This window comes from Bos indicus x Bos taurus, chromosome 3 (assembly GCF_003369695.1).
Source record: "Bos indicus x Bos taurus breed Angus x Brahman F1 hybrid chromosome 3, Bos_hybrid_MaternalHap_v2.0, whole genome shotgun sequence".
NCBI lineage: Eukaryota > Metazoa > Chordata > Mammalia > Artiodactyla > Bovidae > Bos > Bos indicus x Bos taurus.
Window position 1 is genome coordinate 43,227,783 of NC_040078.1, and position 23,357 is coordinate 43,251,139.

Sequence of the window (23,357 nt, forward strand, 5' to 3'; positions counted from 1 at the left end):
TCTGTACTATGGTTCATGTAAAAGTGTCTTATGGCTTTTTCTTTTAGGTATGTAAAAGAAGGAGATACAGTGTCTCAGTTTGATAGCATCTGTGAAGTTCAAAGTGATAAAGCTTCTGTTACTATCACTAGTCGTTATGATGGAGTCATTAAAAAACTGTATTATAATCTAGATGATACTGCCTATGTGGGAAAGCCATTAGTAGACATAGAAACGGAAGCTTTAAAAGGTACTGTATATATATGTATATGTTTATCTATCTTGCCAAATTGATTAATGGTGTTCTTTTGTCATTGGGTACCAGTTCAAAGTGGAGTTTCCCTTGAATAATTTACAGGATTTGATTTGAGGGTTTAGAACTGAGATAAGGAAAATAGAAAGGTATTCTGTGATACATGATTATCGTTTGACCAGTTACCATGTTAAAAACATGTATTTGTTGTTGTTGTTCAGTAGCTAAGTTGTGTCCAACTCTTTGCAACCCCATGGACTGCAGCCCGCATGGCTTCCTTGCCTTTCACCACCTCCTGGAGCTTGCTCAGATTCATGTCCATTGAGTCAGTGATGCTATCTAACCATCTTATCCTCTGCCACTTCCTTCTCCTTTTGCCTTCAATCTTTCCCAGCATCAGGGTATTTTCAAATGAGTTGGCTCTTTGCATCAGGTGGCCAAAGTATTGGGAGTTTCAGCTTCAGCATCAGTCCTTCCAATGAATATTCGGAGTTGATTTCCTTTAGGATTGACTGGTTTGATCTCCTTGCAGTGCAGGGGACTCTCAAGAGTCTTCTCCAGCACCACAATTCAAAAGCATCAATTCTTTGGTACTCAGCCTTCTTTATGGTCCAACTCACATCCATACATGACTACTGGAAAAACCATAGCTTTGACTATCCACACCTTTGACTATCCACACCTTTGTTGGCAAAGTGATGTCTCTGCTTTTTAATACACTGTCTAGGTTTGTCATAGTTTTCCTTCTAAGGAGTAAGCATCAGTATTACTAGATATAAAAACATGTATGCTAAGTCGCTTCACTCATGTCCGACTCTATGCGACCCCATAGACGGCAGCCCACCAGCCTCCCCCATCCCTGGGATTCTCCAGGCAAGAACACTGGAGTGGGTTGCCATTTCCTTCTCCAGTGCATGAAAGTGAAAAGTGAAAGTGAAGTCGCTCAGTCGTGTCCGACTCTTCACAACCCCACAGACTGCAGCCTACTAGGCTCCTCTGTCCATGGGATTTTCCAGGCAAGAGTACTGGAGTGGGCTGCCATCGCCTTCTCCAAAAAAAAGCATGTATAGTAATACTTTATTTATCTGGAGGTCTGCCTTCTGGAAACCTTATGTTCAAAGAAGCAACAAACTCTCTTGGGAATGAAAGATTCAAGCTTTGAACATTGGTCACTAATAAAAATTGGAATGTGCAAAGATTAAATCTCACATGATGGGGTTGCTCTGTTTGCCACTGATATGAAACCAAAACACATTCTCATTGGTGGTGGTTATGAAAGCCAAATTTTTAAAGAGAAGTAGAAAAGAGGGAAAACCAGAGTGGGAAGCAAAGAAACTAGCACTCAGAAGCAGCAGCAGCCATGGAACTTATAATCATTAGGTGTTCTGACAAAAGGGAATTCATTATGAGAATGTTATAGGAAAATTAAAGCTGTGCGCTGTCGCTATGCTAACAAATAGCTGACCCTCTACATCAGAAGTTCCGTTTGGCATTGGTGTGATATACCAAGGTTTTGTCATCTAGGAAGCTTTGATGTGGAGGAGGGGCAGGGGGGACCATAATTCTGTGATGCAAACCTAAGCCAGCAATCTCTCTGGAAGTGCTGAGATGAAGCCCTTTCAATATAGTGAAGTTGGGAAGTTTAGAAGGAGTCTGAACTACAGTGGTTGGCTGACTCTTAGTCCTTCAGTCTGTACAATAATATAACTAATGTCATAGGCACACTTCACAGTTTATAAAATGTTTCACGCTTAATGTTTTATTTGTTCTTATTCATGAGGTAATCCAGTTTAAGAAGTTCTGTGTTGGGTGATTTGCCCATGGCAGTCATAAAGCCAAATTTAGAACTCAGACGTCCTGAGTTTTTGTCCAGAATATTTTTCACTATAACATGTTGCATCCAAAACTTCTTGAAGCTTTCTTATTATTTATTTGATTTCTAATTATTAATAGTGGTGACCATTTCAAGGTGGTTGCTGTGTGTTTTAACACGACCCTGTTAATTTTCAAAAACTTCCATGCTTTTGGCATCATCTTGTACTTTTCCTGCCTAGACCTGGAATCATCTCTTCCTTTAGGAGCTCTTGTTCTTTTAATGTGCAATGCATAAAAGACCATGATCTGGGTTCTAGGGGTGTTTCCTTTTGTCTTGATTTCAGATTTCTATTGAAAGGCACGATTTAGGAATATTAAAAACAAGAAAGACTTTATCTTTAAAAATTACCTGAAATAGGGGCTTCCCTGTTGTCTCAGCGGTAAAGAATCCTCCTGCCAATGCAGGAGACACGGATTCAATCCCTGATCTGGGAAGATCCCACATGCTGCGGAGCAACTAGCCTCATGCACCACAACTGTTGAGCCTGTGCTCAGCAACAAGAGAAGCCCCTGCAATGAGAAACCCGCACACCGCAACTAGGGAGTAGCTCCTGGTTGCTGCAACTAGAGAAAAGCCTGCATAACAGTGAAGACCCAACACAGCCAGAAATAAGCAAATAATTTTTTTAATTACCTGAAATAAGTACAGAATTATTTTGATGTGTAAATAAGATAATAGATACAGGTTTTTTTTTTTAATCATTCAGTTAAGACCTTAAAAGGAAAGAATTATATTCTTGATATAAACTGAAACAAGCAAAGATGCTAAACATTACTGTGGATGTCAGTAAGTTAGAATAACCAATCAGGTGCTGTAGACCAGGTTAGGTATCTATCTCGGCCATTCACAAAAGCAGATTATAGTAGTCTCTTGGTATTTGCAAAGGATTGGTTCAAGACACATACGCACACAAACGGATACCAAAACCTGCAGATGCCCATCTCCCTTATATGAAATGCTGTAGTATTTGCATATAGCCTATATTTTAAATCATCTCTAGATTACTTGTAATGCCTAATACAGTGTAAATACTATGTAAATAGTTGCTGGCATTCAGCAAATTCAGATTTGCTGTTTGGAACTGTCTGGAATTTTTTTCTGTATATTTTCAATCAACAGTTGGTTGAATCCATGAATCTAGAGCCTGTGGATTCCCAGGGATGCCTGTGTATGAACAAGTGAGCAATTGGGATTTGAGGGGGGTTTTATTGTTTGCTTTTATTTTTAAAGTTTCTTTTGGTATCCCTAGTGAAATCCAACTTAGTAAGTCTTGATATAGCAAATTATAAAATCAAAAACTTTTTCAGGCGAGGGGTATGTTTTTCTAAATAACTTTTTTACAGAAATTAATTTCCTGTATGACATGGATGAATCTTGAAAAATTATTCTGAGTCAAAGAAACCAGAAATAAAAAGAACATGCCATATGATTCTATGTATATTAATTTAGTTTTTAATTGGAGTATAATTGCTTTACAATGTTGTGTTAGTTTCTGCTATACCATGAAGTAAATTAGCTATATGTGGACATATATCCCCTCCCACCCATCCCTCCACCCCCATCCTTCCCCTTTAGGTCATCATCACAGATTACCAAGCTGAGTTCCCTGTGCCATATAGTAGCTTCGCACTGGCTAGCTATTTTACACAAGGTAGTGTATACGTATATCAATAGTAGCTTCTCGATTCATCTGTCCTTCTCCTTCCTCCCCTGTGTCCACAAGTCTGTTCTCTACGTCTGCATCTAGATTCCTGCCCTGCAAATAGGTTCATCAGTACCGTTTTTCTAGATTCCATACGTATGCATTAACATATGGTATTTATTTTTCTCTTTCTGACCTATTCACTCTGTATGACAAACTGTAGGTTCATCCACATCACTACGAATTACCCAAGTCTGATCCTTTTTATGACTGAATAATATTATTCCATTATATATATATGTACCACATCTTGTTTATCCATTCATCTGTTGATAGACATTTAGGCTGCTTCCATGTCCAGGCTGTTGTAAATAGTGTTGCAATGAATGCTGGGAGACGTGTGTCTTTTTGAATTATGGTATATGCCCAGTAATGGGATTTCCGGGTCATATGGTAGTTTTAATTTTAATTAATAAGAAACCTCCATATTGTTCTCCATAGTGATTATATCAATTTACATTCCCACCAACAACGCAAGAGGATTCTCTTTTCTCCACATCCTCTCCAGCATTTATTGTTTATAGATTTTTTTGATGATGGCCATTCTAACCGGTATGAGGTTTTATCTTGTTGCAGTTTTGATTTGCATTTCTCTAATAACGAGTGATGTTGAGCATCTTTCCATGTGTTTGTTGGCCATCTGTGTGTCTTTGGAGAAATATCTGTTTAGGTCTTCTGCCCATTTCTTGATTGGGTTGTTTTTTTATATTGAGCTGCATGAGTTGCTTATATATTTTGGAGATTAATAAAATTTTAGAAAATCCAGACTAATCTATAATGACAGCAAACCAATTAGTGGTTGCCTGCTGATAGAGTAGGGAGGCGGGAAGGTTTGAGAAGGAAGAATTACTAAGGAGAGGCGGGAAGGTTTGAGAAGGAAGAATTACTAAGGAATACAAGGAAACTCTGAGGGGTGGTAGATACATCCAGTGACTTGATTGCAGTGATGGTTATGGATATATATGTATTTCAACACTCAACAAATTTTATATTTTTTGTATGTGCAATGTGTTATTTATAAAAACTTAACAGGATTGGATAGATTGCAAGAGTAAAAATTATCTGGTAATTTTCCTTATAGAAAAATGATCATTGCTAACTATTTCATTTGCTATTCATAGTGCATTCTGAGTAATTGTCTTGCATGCTAGTTTTATTTTCTGTGTGTACCTTTTTGCTTTTATATTTATATTTTTTATAATTTGTATTAAATCTTTTATTGTAAGAATAACTATGAAGCATAATCCTGTATATCAAATAAGCGAGCCTATAGAATAGTGGATTGTTTTTTAAGAAATTTATATATGCCTCTTTTTAAATTATGGAAATGGAAAAGGTTTCTAAATATCTCATGTACCTTGTCTTAAACAAGAATTTATAGTAAGGTATTCATTCCCTTGTGGTCCAATGGCTAACACTTCATGCTCCCAATGCAGGGGGCCCAAGTTTACTCCCTGTTTGGGGAACTAGATCCCACATGCCACAGCTAGAACCCAGCACAGCCAAAAAAAAAAAAAATATATAGTAATACTGAATTTGTTTGTATTATTCCTTGTTCTAGTGTCGAGAAAACCAGTTATACTATGAGTAAGAAAATTACCTAATGAAAAGTTTTTTAGGAGTATAACATCTATTTTTGTACATTTTTCAAGTAAAGAAAATAATTGCATCTAGAGTGCAAGTGATCAAGAGTAGAAATCTTAGTAGTAATATTGGACACAAAATCCTGTCTTAATGCTTGTTTAAATAATATTCTATGGTACTATCTTTTGTAACATGGTGTTTCAACCTGCTTTTTAAGATTGGGGTATCATGATAATTTTGATAAGGAAAAATGTATTTGTGACCTCCAAGTCCTATTTATGAGTGCTTTGGCTGTAGACAGACCTCTGCTTGAAGAGACCTCACCAGACTCACTTATGCCAACTTGTATCTGTGATATTTAAAAAGCATATACTCTTTACAATTACAAATTGATGATTTAGTTACTTAATATTATCAAGATTATATCAAAGCTGATTCATGCCTCAGTGTGCTGTCTACTATAAACTCAATTTTTAGACTATTGCTGTGAGTTCTCCTTATAGCTAACTTGACTTTCTCTAACCTCTATTTTAAAAGGTAAGATTACTCCTCACTTCTCTAAACAACTAAAACATTTTGAACCCAAACTTTTCAAAACAATTCATTTAATGGGACTCATTAGTTTTATTTTTTAAAATCCTATGTATTTTGCTCTTTCTTAAAGCAGTGGCAACCCCACTCCAGTACTCTTGCCTGGAAAATCCCATGGACGGAGGAGCCTGGTAGGCTGCAGTCCGTGGGGTCGCTAAGAGTTGGACACAACTGAGCAACTTCAGTTTACTTCTTCACTTCTGCCATTATATTGCATTCACCCTTTAACTTGAACATCTATCATTGATTGAATGCTTTCTCTGTGCTTATGTGCTATATTTATGTAAACTCATTAAACCATACAGATCATTATCCACAGTTGACACATGCAACATTGAGATACATGGAGGTTTAAGTTGCCCATGGCCACATGGCTGGTAATTGGTAGAGCTATGATTTGATCCCAACTCTGTTTAATTCTAAAACCCATGTTCCAAACCACTTTATTACACTGAAAATTGTTTGCAGAGATGGAATATCAGTTCCATTCTGCACCTAGAACACTGGCACTACATTTCTAACAATGTGTCTGTTCGTACATTCTGCGGTAACAACACGTTAGGTGTTGTATAGAGTTTATAGTATTAAAGATGTTTGCTAGGACAATACAGTATTTTAAAGTAAAAGAGTAGGAGGGAAGGAAGCCTCTTAAGGGAGAGTAAACCATTTTTAGGAAAGATAAACGGGCTCTTCGTGGAAAATGTGGGAGGTGTGATAGTTTGATCATGGTTGGATGGCATCACTGACTCGATGGACATGAGTTTGAGTAAACTCCAGGAGTTGGTGATGGACAAGGAAGCCCGGCGTGCTGCAGTCCATGGGGCCGCAAAGAGCAAGACACAGCTGACCGACTGGACTGACTGACTGATGATAGTTTGTGACAAAAGTTTGTCTGTCCGTGTTACGAATTACCCACTCCAGTATTCACGCTTGGAAAATCCCATGGACTGAGGAGCCTGGTGGGCTACAGCCCATGGGGTCGCAAAGAGTCGGACATGACTGCACCACTTCACTTCACTTCACTTCTGTGATAAGAGTCGATCTTCTCTAGAACTCAGACTGTCTTCTGGGGAGGGAGCTTATGGCACTTGAGTTCCTTTTGGATGTCTTCAGGTAAATGAGAGTTCAGTTAACCTCTCCTTGCGTTTGATGTTTTCCAATTGCATGCAGCTCAAAATAATCAGTACACCAGAGTGGCATATTTTGGGGCAGTATGTCCTGAACTCCAACCGTCACATTTTCTACTACCCTTCACGTTCAATACAAAGCTTTTGTTTGTTTCTTTTTTCTCTTCTTTACCCATATGGGGAACTTTGAGAGCTCCACTGGGCCAGTTCATAGATTAGTGAGGGGGGTGAATGAATAGAATGTCTTTCCACAGTTGCAGCAGTGGAAATTTATTTGCTTAGAATTTAATGTCAAAGATAACTCAGTTGCCTGCTGATGTTCAGAGACTGTCTCTAATTTCCTTATTCCCACAGAGATTCTGCTGTACTCAGTATTGATTTGCTAGCATCCAACCTTGACAATTAAATGCTCTCAGAAGCTTTTTTGGTTGCAAAAATGAATGCTAATAGCCCAAGATTATTTTTCTTATACCACTACTCTAGAGTTAGAGAATAAAACTACCAAATTAGTATTAGCAGAGAACAAAACTACCAAATTAGTATTAGCCATGAAAATAAAACCTTCCAAGCATTCTTTGTTGCATTCAAAGCAGAGAAAAAAATTTAAATGCTGAATTATCTTAGGAAAGCATTTAAGATTCTCACAGATTTTACATGATTCATGTAATTTACCTCACATTTGATTCTTAATTCATGCTATATATACATATGTTTGTATATATACAAATGTATATATAGTGTACATATATATGAATGTGAGAAATTTATTAAGAAAATTTTTACATGTTTTAAAATTTATGAAAGAAACTCATTTTTTAACTTGTAGCTGCTACATAATTTTAACAGAAGTGATGTAAGTAGAAGATAATCATAATCATTAAACAGTACCTGGTACTAGTACACCCCTCTCACTCACTCTAGTACCCTTATTTGTTTTTCTATTTTAAAGTTGTGCTTTTCCATTCTGAAGTAGCTCATCTATCATACTTTTTGACTATATATTTTAAATGAAATTTATTTGTATATTATAAGACACTAAGCTCCAAAATCACTGCAGGTGGTGACTGCAGCCATGAAATTAAAAGATGCTTGCTCTTTATAAGAAAAGCTGTGACAAACCTAAACAGCATATTAAAAAGCAGAGATGTCGCTTTGCCGACAAAGGTCTGTCTAGTCAAAGCCATGGTTTTTCCAGTAGTCATGTATGGATGTGAGAGATGGACCATAAAGAAGGCTGAGTGCTCAAGAATTGATGCTTTTTAACCGTGGTGTTGGAGAAGACTCTTGAGAGTCCCTTGGACTGCAAGGAGATCCAACCAGTCAATAAGGAAATCAATCCTGAACGTTCATTGGAAGGACTGATGCTAAAGCTGAAGCTCTAATACTTTGGCTTCCTGACATGAAGAACTGACTCATTGGAAAAGACCCTGAAGTTCGGAAAGATTGAGGACAAAAGGAGAAGGGGGCAACAGAGGATGAGATGTTGAATGGCATCACTGACTTGATGGACATGAGTTTGAGCAAACTCAGGGAGATAGTGAAGGACATGCTGGCATGCTGCAGTCCATGGGGTTGCAAAGGGTCGGACACAACTTAAGGACTGAACAACAAGCTTGTTGTTTTAATATTTTCTACTAAACAGTAATATTTTACCTTGTTTCCAGATTCAGAAGAAGATGTTGTTGAAACCCCTGCTGTGTCCCATGATGAACACACACACCAAGAGATAAAGGGCCAGAAAACACTGGCGACTCCTGCAGTTCGTCGCCTTGCAATGGAAAACAATGTAAGTTTTCTTAATATTTAAGTGTGAGATCACATAGAAGGTCTCCATGTGTATCTATGAAGAATTGCCCAGATATTGCATAATGAGTTGGTTCAAGTTGGGATTAAAGAAAACACAGCTCAAGTTACTAAAAGGTTAGTCTTTATGAGAAATGAGAAGAAAATTGTGAACTTATTATTCATATTAAGTGAGAAGTGTGGGTTTTTTGTTTTTTCTGAGAGCCTAATAAAAGTCAGGGCTACTGATTATTGAATACTTATAAATACTAGAGTCATAGATCAGATACCCTAGAAGCATAGCTTGAGACAGGGGTTTGGGAACATGTGATTGATTAATTGAAAGAGTGATCATCTTTACTAGGAAGAAAGGAAGCAGGGCAGGGAAGGAATGGGAAATGGTCCAGGCACGGTTATGGTCTCAAGGGTCTGCTGGATCCCAGGGAGATGGAAAACACCATAGTATTGACTTCAGTCATGGAGGCTGGTCTTTTGTGTTCCCTCTTACTTGCCAGTCACTGATGCTTAATCTTCAAAGCAAGATGGCTCCTAGGCATTGTGCTAATAATTCATATGTCATCTTGTTTTTAATCTTCACAACTCTGTGAAATAACAGACTTTTATAAGACTTGGAGAGGTCAAATAACTGGTCCAAGGTCACATAGCTAACACAATAGTAGAACTAGGATTCCAAAGTGAATCTCCATGACTCTAAAACCAGTGCTCTCAATTATTAATACTGCCTCAACAATGGTTGCCTCTATCGTTTGAGCACTTCTTAGCCAGACGCCATACATAACGTTACAACTAATCCTCACAGTATCCCTGCAAGCTGGTTTGGATTATCCTCTCTCTGATGAGATGAGAAAGGGAAGAGAAGTTGATTGGGTTGCCTACAATCAAATAAATAGCTCAACTGGGGATGTGAGCACAGATCTTTCTGGTCCCAAAGCCTGAGTTCTTTCCACTGTGCCCCACAGTGCAGGGTTTTTGTCTCTTTTTGAGAGAAGTAGTTTAGTTACAGTGGGAAAAAATGTCTACATTTTGGGAATATGTAGTAAGAGTCATTAAAATGTTCATATCTCTTCAGCTAGTTATCCTACCACTGGGGAAGGTCATCTAGGATATATTCTTCCAAGTGTTCTGTATAGCCAGAAACTAGAAGGCACATATGTGGTCAAAATCAGGGAAATGCTTAGGAAAATTATGTTCTCTACCTTTAATGAAAATTTATTAGCCATTAAATGTGTTGAGATATGAAGATGATTTGTTGAAATAGAGAAATAGAAATAGTATTATGGAATACTAGATTGTTAAGGTATTAGATGAAATAATGATCTTCTATATTGCTTTGAAAGCCATAAACATTTTACCATTTTAAAAAATTATATAGAAGGACTACCTATAGAAATGTATGATGTTGCTTTCCTGTGTCTTTCTAAAGATATATATATATGTATATAATTAGGGCATTTGTATAATTACTAGAAATTATATAGCAGATTTATTATTACAAAACAACTCTTCTCCCCCCCGCCTTTTTTTGACATTGGCATATTAATAAATAGAGTTTAAAACCAGTGGCACTCAGAGTTTGTAATTACCTAAAAATTATTTAAATTCTTAGAGTTTACTTGTTATAAACTAAATGTTTGATGTGATAAAGTCCTTTATTATTTTGAAATCATTCTTAGAGAAACACTAATATAAATAAAGCAGGACGTAGCCTTGAGAGATTAATATACACTATGCAGGAGGGTATCATCCAAGCTTATATGTCTTTTTATGTAGAATTCAATTTAGTGAAAATATTTTATCTCTGTAACCAAACATAGGAAGTGATTAAATAAAGCCAGATCATAAATGTTTCCAAAAAGTATCATGAGTAACTAGTAGAAAGTGGAATTACATCATCTATTGTTTATTCTGTGGAATACCTTAATAAAACTTAGGTGTTGATCCTTAACTTGGGCTGAGGAAGTCACATTCCAAATATGCCTCAATAAAGTTCATTTCAGTGTTTTGTACTGATCTTTCTAAAAGAACCATCAGGAAAAAACTAATTGACAGACTTTTTTGTTTTAAACTTTTTATTTTATATTGGAGTATGGCCAATTAATGATGTTATGGTAGATATAGGTGGACAGCAGAGAGTCAGCCACACATACACATGTATTCATTCTCCCCCAAACTCCCTCCCATCTAGGCTTCCACATATCATTGAGCAGAGTTCTCTGAGCTATGTATTAGGTCTTCGTTGATTATCCATTTTAAATATAGCAGAGTGTAGCTGTTACAGAGAGCTTTTATTGGATGATTATTTTAGTCATTGTGTGTATACTGGTAGCCAGGGTCAGAAACATTGGTCTGCATTTGTTACAGTGTTTAACTCTCCTTTAAATGCTCAGTTCTTCTTATGTAGTCATCAGGAAAAGGAAAAAAAAAAAATCCAATAAGAATTATGCAAGACATTTAGAAATAGTTGTTTAAAAATATATTTTCAAAAGTAGCTATATACAATGTAGATATTACATTGTTACTACATGGGTAAATGAACAGTATGTAGAAAAGTAACAAATGACCAGTGTAGCTGTAGTTTCTAGTATTCTATTGAGATGATGAAAATGTTATAGTTTATAGTGTTCTGTTAGGATAAAGAAAGTGTTATTTCCTTATATTAATTTATTGGTCAGAGATACTTTACCTTCAGCTCATTTAATTCCACTTAGAGACCATATGATGGATTTATTCATTTTTAGGTAGTTTTATTTTTAGCATTAAAAAGGTATCCTTTTTTTTAGATTAAGCTGAGTGAAGTTATTGGCTCAGGAAAAGATGGCAGAATACTTAAAGAAGATATTCTCAACTATCTGGAAAAGCAAACAGGAGCTATACTTCCTCCTTCACCAAAAGCTGAAATTATGCCACCTCCACCAAAACCAAAAGACAGAACTATTCCTATTCCAATATCAAAGCCTCCAGTGTTCATAGGCAAAGACAGAACCGAACCCGTGAAAGGTAATAATAACAGTAATGTAAAGGAATAGTGCCATTTATTTGGGGGGAAGTTGCTTCAGCATTATGAAATTATCATTTTTCTAGGAAAAGCTTTAATATATACTGATAATTTTTGAGGAGTAATATGTTAGCAGGTTTCTTAGCATATAAACTTGTCTACAGATAATTTCTATGTTTCAAGACTTGCTCAGTTCAGCTCAGTCGCACGGTAGTGTGCAACTCTTTGCAACCCCATGGACTGCAGCATGTGCCAGGCTTCCCGATCCATCACCAACTGCTGGAGCTTGCTCAAACTCATGATCATTGAATTGGTGACGCCATCCAACCATCTCATCCTCTGTCGTCCCGTTCTCCTCCTGCCTTCAATCTTTCCCAGCATCAGGGTCTTTTCAAATGAGTCAGTTCTTCGCATCAGGTGCCCAAAGTGTTGAGCTTCAGCATCAGTCCTTCCAATGAATATTCAGGACTGATTTCCTTTAGGAATGACTGGTTTGATCTCCTTTCAGTCCAAAGGACTCTCAAGAGTCTTCTCCAACACCACAGTTCAAAAGCATCAATTCTTCGGTGCTCAGCTTTCTTTATAGTCCAACTCTCACATCCATACATGACTACTGGAAAAACCATAGCTTTGACGAGACAGACCTTTGTTGGCAAAGTAATATCTCTGCTTTTTAATATGCTGTTTAGGTTGGTCATAGCTTTTCTTTCAAGGCGCAAGCTTCTTTTAATTTCATGGCTGCAGTCACCATCTGCAATGATTTTGGAGATAATTTTTCTATTTGAAGACTTGTTAAGAGTATTTTAAATATTTATTATTTTTTTGTTAGATTTCAAAACAAGTACTTCTGATTTATGTACAAACTCTTAGGATGATTAACTTCCAGAAGTGACTTTGCAAGAAAGCCATTGTGTAAATACGTGGCTTGCATCCTTTTGAATTTTTTATACACTACAGCTTGGAAAGCAGTTACCTATTCTACTGGGCTTTCCAGGTGGTGCTACTGGTAAAGAATCTGCCAGTGCAGGAGACATAAGAGACACAGGCTCAATCCCTGGGTAGGGAAGATCCCCTGGAGGAGGGAATGGCAACACACTCCAGCATTCTTGCCTGGAAAATCCCATGAACAGAGGAGCCTGGCAGTCTACAGTCCATAGAATTGCAAAGAGTCAGACGTGACTGAAGTGACTTAGCAACACTCACCTATTATATATTACACTTGACACTGGTGTTGTGCTACAGTCCACGCTTCAGCATTGAAATTAGTGGCTTTCAAGCTATGTAATATATGTAATGAAGATGGTAGGTCCAAGAGAAAGAGTTTAATTGAGAGTACCCCATGAACAGTATGAAAAGGCAAAATGATAGGATTCTGAAAGAGGAACTCCCCAGGTCGGTAAGTGCCTAATATGCTACTGGAGATCAGTGGAGAAATAACTCCAGAAAGAATGACGGGATGGAGCCAAAGCAAAAACAATACCCAGTTGTGGATGTGACTGGTGATAGAAGCAAGGTCCAACGCTGTAAAGAGTAATATTGCATAGGAACCTGGAATGTTAGGTCCATGAATCAAGGCAAATTGGAAGTGGTCAAATAGGAGATGGCAAGAGTGAACGTCAACATTCTAGGAATCAGCAAACTAAAATGAACTGGAATGGATGAATTTAACTCAGATGACCATTATATCTACTACTGCAGGCAGGAATCCCTTAGAAGAAATGGAGTAGCCATCATGGTCAATAAGAGTCTGAAATGCAGTACTTGGATGCAATCTCAAAAATGACAGAATGATTTCTGTTTGTTTCCAAGGCAAACCATTCAATATCACGGTAATCCAAACCTATGCCCAAACCAGTAACGCTGAAGAAGCTGAAGTTGAACGGTTCTATGAAGACCTACAAGACCTTTTAGAACTAACACCCAAAAAAGATGTCCTTTTCATTATAGGGGACTGGAATGCAAAAGTAAGAAGTCAAGAAACACCTGGAGTAACAGGCAAATTTGGCCTTGGAATATGGAATGAAGCAGGGCAAAGACTAATAGAATTTTGCCAAGACAACACACTGGTCATAGCAAACACCCTCTTCCAACAACACAAGAGAAGACTCTACACCTGGACATCACCAGATGGTCAACACCGAAATCAGATTGATTATATTCTTTGCAGTCAAAGATGGAGAAGCTCTATATAGTCAGCAAAAACAAGACCGGGAGCTGACTGTGGCTCAGATCATGAACTCCTTATTGCCAAATTCGGACTTAAATTGAAGAAAGTAGGGAAACCCACTAGACCATTCAGGTATGACCTAAATCAAATCCCTTATGGTCATACAGTGGAAGTGAGAAATAGATTTAAGGGACTAGATCTGATAGACAGAGTGCCTGATGAACTATGGACAGAGGTTCATGACATTGTACAGGAGACAGGGATCAAGACCATTCCAAAGGAAAAGAAATGGAAAAAAGCAAAATGGCTGTCTGAGGAGGCCTTACAAATAACTGTGAAAAGAAGATAAGTGAAAAGCAAAGGAGAAAAGAAAAGATACAAGCATCTGAATGCAGAGTTCCAAAGAATAGCAATAAGAGATAAGAAAGCCTTCCTCAGCAATCAGTGCAAAGAAATAGAGGAAAACAACAGAATGGGAAAGACTAGAGATCTCTTCAAGAAAATCAGAGATACCAAGGGAACATTTCATGCAAAGATGGGCTCAATAAAGGACAGAAATAGTATGGACCTAACAGAAGCAGAAGATATTAAGACGAGGTGGCAAGAATACACAGAAGAACTGTACCAAAAAGATCTTCACGACCAAGATAATCATGATGGTGTGATCACTCACCTAGAGCCAGACATCCTGGAATGTGAAGTCAAGTGGGCCTTGGAAAAAAGTATCACTATGAACAAAGCTAGTGGAGGTGATAAAATTCCAGTTGAGCTATTTCAAATCCTGAAAGATGATGCTGTGAAAGTGCTGCACTCAATATGCCAGCAAATTTGGAACACTCAGCACTGGCCACAGGACTAGAAAAGGTCAGTTTTCATTCCAATCCCAAAGAAAGGCAATGCCAAAAAATGCTCAAACTACTGCACAATTGTACTCATCTCACATGCTAGTAAAGTAATGCTCAAAAGTCTCCAAGCCAGGCTTCAGCAATACGTGAATCTTGAACTTCCAGATGTTCAAGCTGGTTTTAGAAAAGGCGGAGGAACCAGATATCAAATTGCCAACATCCGCTGGATCATCGAAAAAGCAAGAGAGTTCCAGAAAAACATCTATTTCTGCTTTATTGACTATGCCAAAGCCTTTGACTGTGTGGATCACAATGAAGTGTGGAAAATTCTGAAAGAGATAGGAATACCAGACCATCTGACCGGCCTCTTGAGAAACCTATATGCAGGTCAGAAAGCAACAGTTAGAACTTGACATGGAACAACAGACTGGTTCCAAATAGGAAAATGAGTACGTCAAGGCTGTATATTGTCACCCTGCTTATTTAACTTCTATGCAGAGTACATCATGAGAAACGCTGGGCTGGAAGAAGCACAAGCTGGAATCAAGATTGCCGGGAGAAATATCAATCACCTCAGATATGCAGATGACACCACCCTTATGGCAGAAAGTGAAAAGGAACTCAAAAGCCTCTTGATGAAAGTGAAAGGGGAGAGTGAAAAAGTTGGCTTAAAGCTCAACATTCAGAAAACGAAGATCATGGCATCTGGTCCCATCACTTCATGGGAAATAGATGGCTAAACAGTGTCAGACTTTATTTTTGGGGGCTCGAAAATCTCTGCAGATGGTGAATGCAGCCATTAAATTAAAGGATGCTTACTCCTGGGAAGGAAAGTTACGACCAACCTAGACAGCATATTAAAAAGCAGAGACATTACTTTGCCAACAAAGGTCCATCTAGTCAAGGCTATGGTTTTTCCTATGATCATGTATGGGTGTTAGAGTTGCACTGTGAAGAAAGCTGAGCACCAAAAAATTGATGCTTTTGAACTGTGGTGTTGGAGAAGACTCTGGAGAGTCCCTTGGACTGCAAGGAGATCCAACCAGTCCATTCTAAAGGAGATCAGCCCTGGGATTTCTTTGGAAGGACTGATGCTAAAGCTGAAACTCCAATACATTGGCCACCTCATGCGAAGAGCTGACTCATTGGAAAAAACTGATGCTGGGAGGGATTTAGGGCAGGAGGAGAAGGGGACGACAGAGGATGAGATGACTGGATGGCATTACCAACTCGATGGACATGCGTTTGAGTGAACTCCAGGAGCTGGTGATGGACAGGGAGGCCTAGCGCGCAGCGATTCATGGGGTCGCAAAGAGTCGGACATGACTGAGCGACTGAACTGAACTGACTGAACTGAAGTGACGTTAGAGAACCTTCTATTATAGTTGTTGAAGGGATCAAAGGTTTTAAGAATAAAGACAAATATGTATGTTTTTTCTAGGCTTTCACAAAGCAATGGTCAAGACCATGTCTGCAGTGCTGAAGATACCTCATTTTGGGTATTGTGATGAGGTTGACCTTACTGAACTGGTTAAGCTACGAGAAGAATTAAAACCCATTGCTTTTGCTCGTGGAATTAAACTTTCCTTTATGCCCTTCTTCTTAAAAGTAAGATTTCATTCATTTCAAGCAAGGCTTGAGTTAGACATATAAATTTTGTTTTGCAGATATCCAGTGTGTTAACTATGGGTTTGAATAAAAGTAATATTTCTCATGATATCACATAGTTAGAAAAATGTACAGATATACTCTCTTTGTTTCACAGAAGTTTATAAAATTGAAATTTTTTGTGTCAGATTTTTATCTACTTATCTCTTTGAACTAGGTTGGGATTGTCCTGCCAGGTAGGTAAAGCCTTTAATTCAGAAAGAATCATGACAGCAAAGTCCTGATTTGAACAAAGGTGAGACTCAGGATTGATTTTTCACTTTTCAAGGAACATATGAGGCTTCTAGGAATCATTTCTAGGACCTTGGGACCAATATAAAAAGAATAAGACCATCAGCTGAGCTTGCATAGCTCACTAACCACTATTCAGGAAGCAGCTGCCTTCTGCCTAACTCTGTACGAAGCATGCTATATATATGATCTCTTTTAACTATCAGAATAATGCTAATGTGTAAATAATTGCTATGCCCTCTTTCCGTTTAAGGAAACTGGCACTCAGAGAAGTTGACAAACTTGTCAAGGATTTATATAACAAGTGGAGAAGTTAAGTTTTCATTCTGGTCCATTTTTCTTAAAAAGTGTATACTGTTGTCTCTAACTCCAGTGCGGCTTCCCACAAGCACTTGGCACACTCCACCAAGACTGTTCCCCTGTAAATCAAGTTACTGTATTATCCCCTGTTTCTTTTCAGTGGTTCCCTTTCAGGATTGCCTTCCGGATAGTTTGTAAATGCCTTATTGTGGCATAATAGAATATTTCTATGTGCCTTTGCTGCCCACTTTTCATGTCTTCTCTCAGTCACCCCCCCCTCCAGCCCCCCCGCTATAGTCAGATTAAGCTATGTGTAGCTCCTGGAATATACAACTCTACCTGAAGTATTGCCTCCTCCTTTGATCAAATGTGTGTACATCCTAAACACCAAATTTTGTTCCAGTGTAGCTTCCTACAAAAGCTGGTGGTTATCATAGTCTGAATTAAACAAGCTTTTTGTTTCACATTGCAGCTTACCTCAGTGTACTGAAAGTATTTATCCTCAGTTGTCTCTTCACTGATGCTGAGTCTTGTAAGACAGAAGCTGTTCTCCTGTATCTCCATCTTTTTAACAACTACCCTAACAAGGAAAGAGATGCTGTATAAACATGAGATGTAGTAGGGTCCGATAATGAGGGATCTAGACTATATTACAGCTCTGAGGGTCATCTGTAGAGGCACAGCAGTTGAAACTCATGGATGAAATCACTCAAATTATGTTCAAAGGAGAAGAAAAGAAGGCTCAGGGTTTTCCATCAGTGTTTAAGAGGTAGATAGAAGTTGAGTTGCCTAGGCGGTGGCAGAGGGTGAGTAGGGTCAGTGGTTTGATGATGGCAGAACCAAGAAGTCACTTAAAAGCCAAGTGTGTCTATTGCTGAATGACAAAGCACCCCCAGATTTGATGGTTTGAAACAGTTAGCCATTTATTATTGCTCATGGGTCTACAGTCTATTTCTCTGTAGTCTACAATCTACATTTATTCTTTCTCATGAGCACAGCCAGTCTGCTGATCTTGGCAGAGCCCACTCATATGTCTACAGACAGCTAGTAGGTTGGCCAAGGGACCAGCTGCTGTGGGATGACCTCAGTGAGCTTGACTCATTTCTCTTCCCATGTCTCTCCTATCTGCCCAGTATACCAGCCTACACATGGGCTCAGTACTGGCAGATGAAGAGAGGAAGCAGAATGTAAGCACTTTGCCCAAGCTGCACTGCACCTAGTTTGTTTTTAATTCACTGACCAAAGCGAGTCATATAACTTAGCTCAGAATCAGCTTGCAAGAGCACTGCCAAAGGATTTGTATACGGAGGCGTGCAAGACTGGGGCTTTTGATTCAGCCTCCCACACCAAGAGAGAAGAAAAGGTTAACCAGAACTTACTAAATAAAGGATTGCTGAGGTTGAATCTTGGTTGCTGTTAGTTGGGTTTGGGGAATGAAAGAAATTGAGGAAGAGGAAAACCTGAAAAAATATGTTAAGGCAGACAGGGCATAGATACAAATGATGGTTAAAGTATTGTTCAGGAGAAAAAATGACCTCATATCTATGAACACATACCTTGTTTTTCCTTTTACAAAATTTGGATTATACTCAAAATAATTTATAAGCGAAGAAGAACTAAAGAGCCTCTTGATGAAAGTGAAAGAGGAGAGTGAAAAGTTGGTTTAAAACTCAACATTCAGAAAACTAAGATCATGGCATCTGGTCCCATCACTTCATGGCAAGTAGATGGGGAAATAAAACAGTGAGAGATTTTATTTTGGGGGGCTCCAGAATCACTGCAGATGATGACTGCAGCCATAAAATTAAAAGACACTTGCTCCTTGGAAGAAAAGCTATGACTAACCTAGACAGCATATTAAAAAGCAGAGACATTACTTTACCGACAAAGGTCTGTCTAGTCAAAGCTATGGTTTTTCCAGTAGTCATGTATGGATGTGAGAGTTGGACTATAAAGAAAACTGAGCACCAAAGAATTGATGCTTTTGAACTGTAGTGTTGGAGAAGACTCTTGAGAGTCCCTTGGACTGCAAGGAAATCCAACCAGTCCATCCTAAAGGAAATCAGTCGTGCATATTCATTGAAAGGACTGATGCTGAAGCTGAAACTCCAATACTTTGGCCACCTGATGCAAAGAACCGGCTCATTGGAAAAGACCCTGATGCTGGGAAAGATTGAAGGCAGGAGGAGAAGGGGACGACAGAGGATAAGATGGTTGGATGGCATCACCAACGTGATGGACATGAGTTTGAACAAGTTCCAGGAGTTGGTGATGGACCGGGAAGCCTGGCGTGCTGCAGTCCATGGGGTCACAAAGAGTCGGACATGACTGAGTGACTGAACTGACTGAACTAAATGAATTTTTTTAAATAAAGAAGATTAAAGTTATCAAATCAAATGCTTTATAAAACTCCTTAACTTTCCAGTTCAGGGATATGACTTCTTTTTCTTTGTCAAGACCACCCACCCACAGACAAAAATAACACAGCACAATGCATATAATGGACCGTTAATTGGACAAGATGAAGGTGGTGGGGGAAGGAATTCTTTTTACCGTCAATCTTAAGCATTTTTAGTTTTTTAGTTTTTAAACTGATTGCAAGGCATGACAACCAAATGCGATGTCTGACTTTATTATATCCCGAATGGGCAGAGAAACGGCTATAGAGAACATTTTGGAGACAGGGAAATCTGAATATGGACAGAAGAGAACAAAGGAGAGAGATTAAAGCAGGGAAAGACAGAATGGGAAGACAGAAATGCCATCAGTTTGGGGAGACGAGCTCTAAAGTCAGTGATTGCATCAGCTCTGCCCTTTTCTTGGCCAGGGACACCAGCTACAACCCCAGCTTCTCAAATCCTCGTCACGTGTTCTTTCTACACAGGGGAATAATTAACTGCTTTTTGAGGTTTTAATTAACAATGTTTCTTTGAACTGCAGGTTTTCTTCTCATGGGAATCTTAACACTCGGAAAACACTAGAATTTAGACTTTTCTTTTGGTGTTTTGGTCAATCTTCATAGTATTTTGAAAATCTCCTTAGCATGTACAAGCTACCTTGACTACTTTTATCTTTTATTCTTAATTGATAAGGATAACCTAGTTCCACATTTCTGAACGATACGTTAGGAGTAATATGCCTGGTACCTGTAGACTTGAGATTAAACTCAATTTACAGAAGAGTTCTCTCCCTCCATCTTTCACCTCTTAACACTTCAAATCTCCTATCCTTTCAGAGTCAGAAGTGTTAATGTTGCATTTTCTCCCTCTTAAACAGGCTGCTTCCTTGGGATTACTACAGTTTCCTATTCTTAATGCTTCTGTGGATGAAAACTGCCAGAACATAACATACAAGGTTGGCTATGTTTTGTGAAAATATTTTGTTTAAATAAAAGTGCAAATGTGCTTGTAGGTTAATAATTAACAACACTCTTCAGATATGCAGATTTCCATTTTTAACCCCTTTTGGTTTTCTGGTTAGAATATTAGAAATACACAGCTATGAGGCAGTGGGTTACATTTTTCACACTACACACACTCCCCTCAAACAGAAGAGAGCTTGAAGTGGAATTCCTGCAGTTTTAAAAAGCAAGACCAATTTAAACTTGCAAATTAATGAAAGTTTAAATTCCGTTGAGTGAACTCTTCTGTTTGAAGTCAAAGTTTATGAAGACTGAGAACTCTTTTGAGGATGTTGGCTCTTACTTATTATTCTTATTAGAAATATACAACCAAGAAGTGAGCTTTATATTCAGGGGGGCGGGGAGGAGGGGTTGAATCTAAAATCTTTCCATATGATTAATACAGTTTTCTCATTAACTATATACTTGTTGCAAATAATTCAAACCAAAAAATATTGATATTCACCTTCAGTCCCGTGACCCTAAGATAGCTGTTTATGCTGAGATGTATGTCTATCTAGGATTTTATTTTTATACAGTTAAAAAAGATATGGAATTCTATATATAATATATATGTAATATTATAGTTTTTTAATTAAAATTTTCTTTTAACTATTTTCTTTTCCATATAATATATTTTAGACATCATTGTATGTCAATAAATACAGCTTTATCATCTGTTTAGCCAGTGACTTACTGACAAACATTTTGATCATGTGCAGTTTCTCCATCTTAGAAATAATCTGACTCAACATCTCTGTGCATCTCTACATACTTCAGCATTTATCCCCTTAGCACACATTTTTGTAAATGTTGGTACCTAATGTTGTATGTTCTCCCTGAAGTCTGTGCCAGCTTACACTTCCACTAATAATGTGTAAAAATAATCTGTTGCCCTAGTTTATCTTTTTCAAAAAAACCTTTTAAAATCATTTCTTTTAAGTCATCACTGGACTTCCCTGGTGGTCCAAGGGATAAGAATCCACCTAAAAACTAGATTGATGGTAATTTTTTAAAACTTTTCATTTATTTTTGAAAATCAATGAACCAGTGCAGGGGACATGGGTTCAATCCCTGATTCCATGCGCCACAGGGCAACCTAAGCCCGTGTATCACAACTATTGAGCTCACACTCCAGAGCCTGCTAGCAGCAACTACTGAAGCCCATGTGCCCTAGAGCCTGTGCTCTGCAAGAGAAGCCGCCACAATGAGAAGCCCATTCACCACTCCTGGAGAGTAGCTCCCATGCTCACTGCAACTAGAGAAAGCCTGCGTGTGCCAGTGAAGACCTAACACAGCCAAAAATGAATAAATAAAAATAAATGAAAAGTTTTAAAAAATTACCATCAATCTAGTGAAAATAGATTTTGATAGTTAAGTTCATAAGGCAGTGAGGATTGAGCCTTTCTTTTCTGTTAGCCTGTGAAACGGCTACTATATAATTGTTTGCTTGTTTTTAGGCTTCTCATAACATTGGAATAGCGATGGATACAGAGCAGGGCTTGATTGTACCTAATGTGAAAAATGTTCAGATCCGCTCCATATTTGAGATTGCCACTGAATTGAACCGCCTCCAGAAACTGGGCTCTGCGGGTCAGCTCAGCACTAATGACCTTATAGGAGGAACGTTCACTCTTTCCAACATTGGATCAGTGAGTAGTAGCAGTGTTGAAGTACATAAACCAGAACTTAAGAATTGTGATCATATGCTTAGTTAAAAATAGAAACTTTCATTTGCCATTTGTTCCTCAAAAGCTTAATTTCTCTACTCTTACTTTTTTTCTTTTTTTAGATCGGTGGTACCTATGCCAAACCAGTGATACTTCCACCTGAAGTGGCAATTGGGGCCCTGGGAACAATTAAGGTATGTTTGTTAAATAGTTGACAGAAGAGTTTAAGCAAATTGAGAAAGTGAAAACAAAGAGTAACTATTTCTGAGGTTTTCCCCCTCACTTTATAGGTTCAAGTATGGTATTGGGCTTAATAAGCCAGTTATTTCTTCAGAAGCAGTAGGCCTACACTGCTCTGTAGAGTAAATACTCGTGATCTGGATCATTTCTGTACGGATCAACCATTGTGGATTATGCCAGGCACAAATGTGTGTGTTTATGAGTAATCACAAATGTAGCCAGTCTGAGTCTATCAAAATATCTTAATTTCATAATGCCAAAGAATAACAGTAAGCCAATCCAAATTATTATTTATAGTGATGAGACACCACTGAGAGCAATTTTCTCAAACTTTGCTCTGTTCAAGAATCATTGGCAATGTTAGTTAAGAATGCAGATTTCTTGGCCTTGGGGACAGAGCCTCCAAAACTTACATATTAAACAAGAACACAGGTGGTTCCAGCATGAGTGAACTATGGCCCTGTTATAGCAGACTGACTTAGAATAAGAATTACAATGATTCTTAACCCTGGTTACACATTAGAATCATCTGGAAGGTGTGAAAAAAATGCCCAAGCTCACCCTATACCAACTGCACCAGAATTTGGGGGCCTTGGGCTTGGGTATCCCCATTAATTCAGGGTTGAGAACCACCAGAGTTAAATAAATAAGCTCATAGATACCATTTCAATGCTTCCATTATTAAATGTCATTGTCACTACATTAACCTTGATTTTGATCTTCATGTTTTCAGAAGAACCTTTCTTCTCTGTATTTGTAATGCTTCCACATGGAGCATCTCTTAGACTTGTTTTTCATGAGTTTATTACTTTCATGTCGGCATCCAAAACATTCACAGAAACTCGCAGTCAGCCTTTGATTTGTTTTCTAGCAGGTGGTACTTTGGCTGCGAAGTTGCTCCCTCTTCTAGCTCTGTTTTCCCCTCT

At 38.2% G+C, this 23,357-nt stretch overlaps 1 protein-coding gene across 1 annotated transcript in view; it reads left to right on the forward strand.

Annotated features, from left to right (window-relative positions):
• Positions 1-23,357, forward strand: part of DBT (dihydrolipoamide branched chain transacylase E2) — a 40,590-nt gene that overhangs the window by 12,436 nt on the left and 4,797 nt on the right. Inside the window, exons 4-10 of the mRNA XM_027536402.1 lie at positions 48-229; positions 8,777-8,898; positions 11,696-11,912; positions 16,364-16,530; positions 20,398-20,475; positions 21,982-22,173; positions 22,314-22,385. Of these exons, the coding sequence (XP_027392203.1) occupies positions 48-229; positions 8,777-8,898; positions 11,696-11,912; positions 16,364-16,530; positions 20,398-20,475; positions 21,982-22,173; positions 22,314-22,385 (1,030 nt within the window). The remainder of the gene's footprint in view (positions 1-47; positions 230-8,776; positions 8,899-11,695; positions 11,913-16,363; positions 16,531-20,397; positions 20,476-21,981; positions 22,174-22,313; positions 22,386-23,357) is intronic.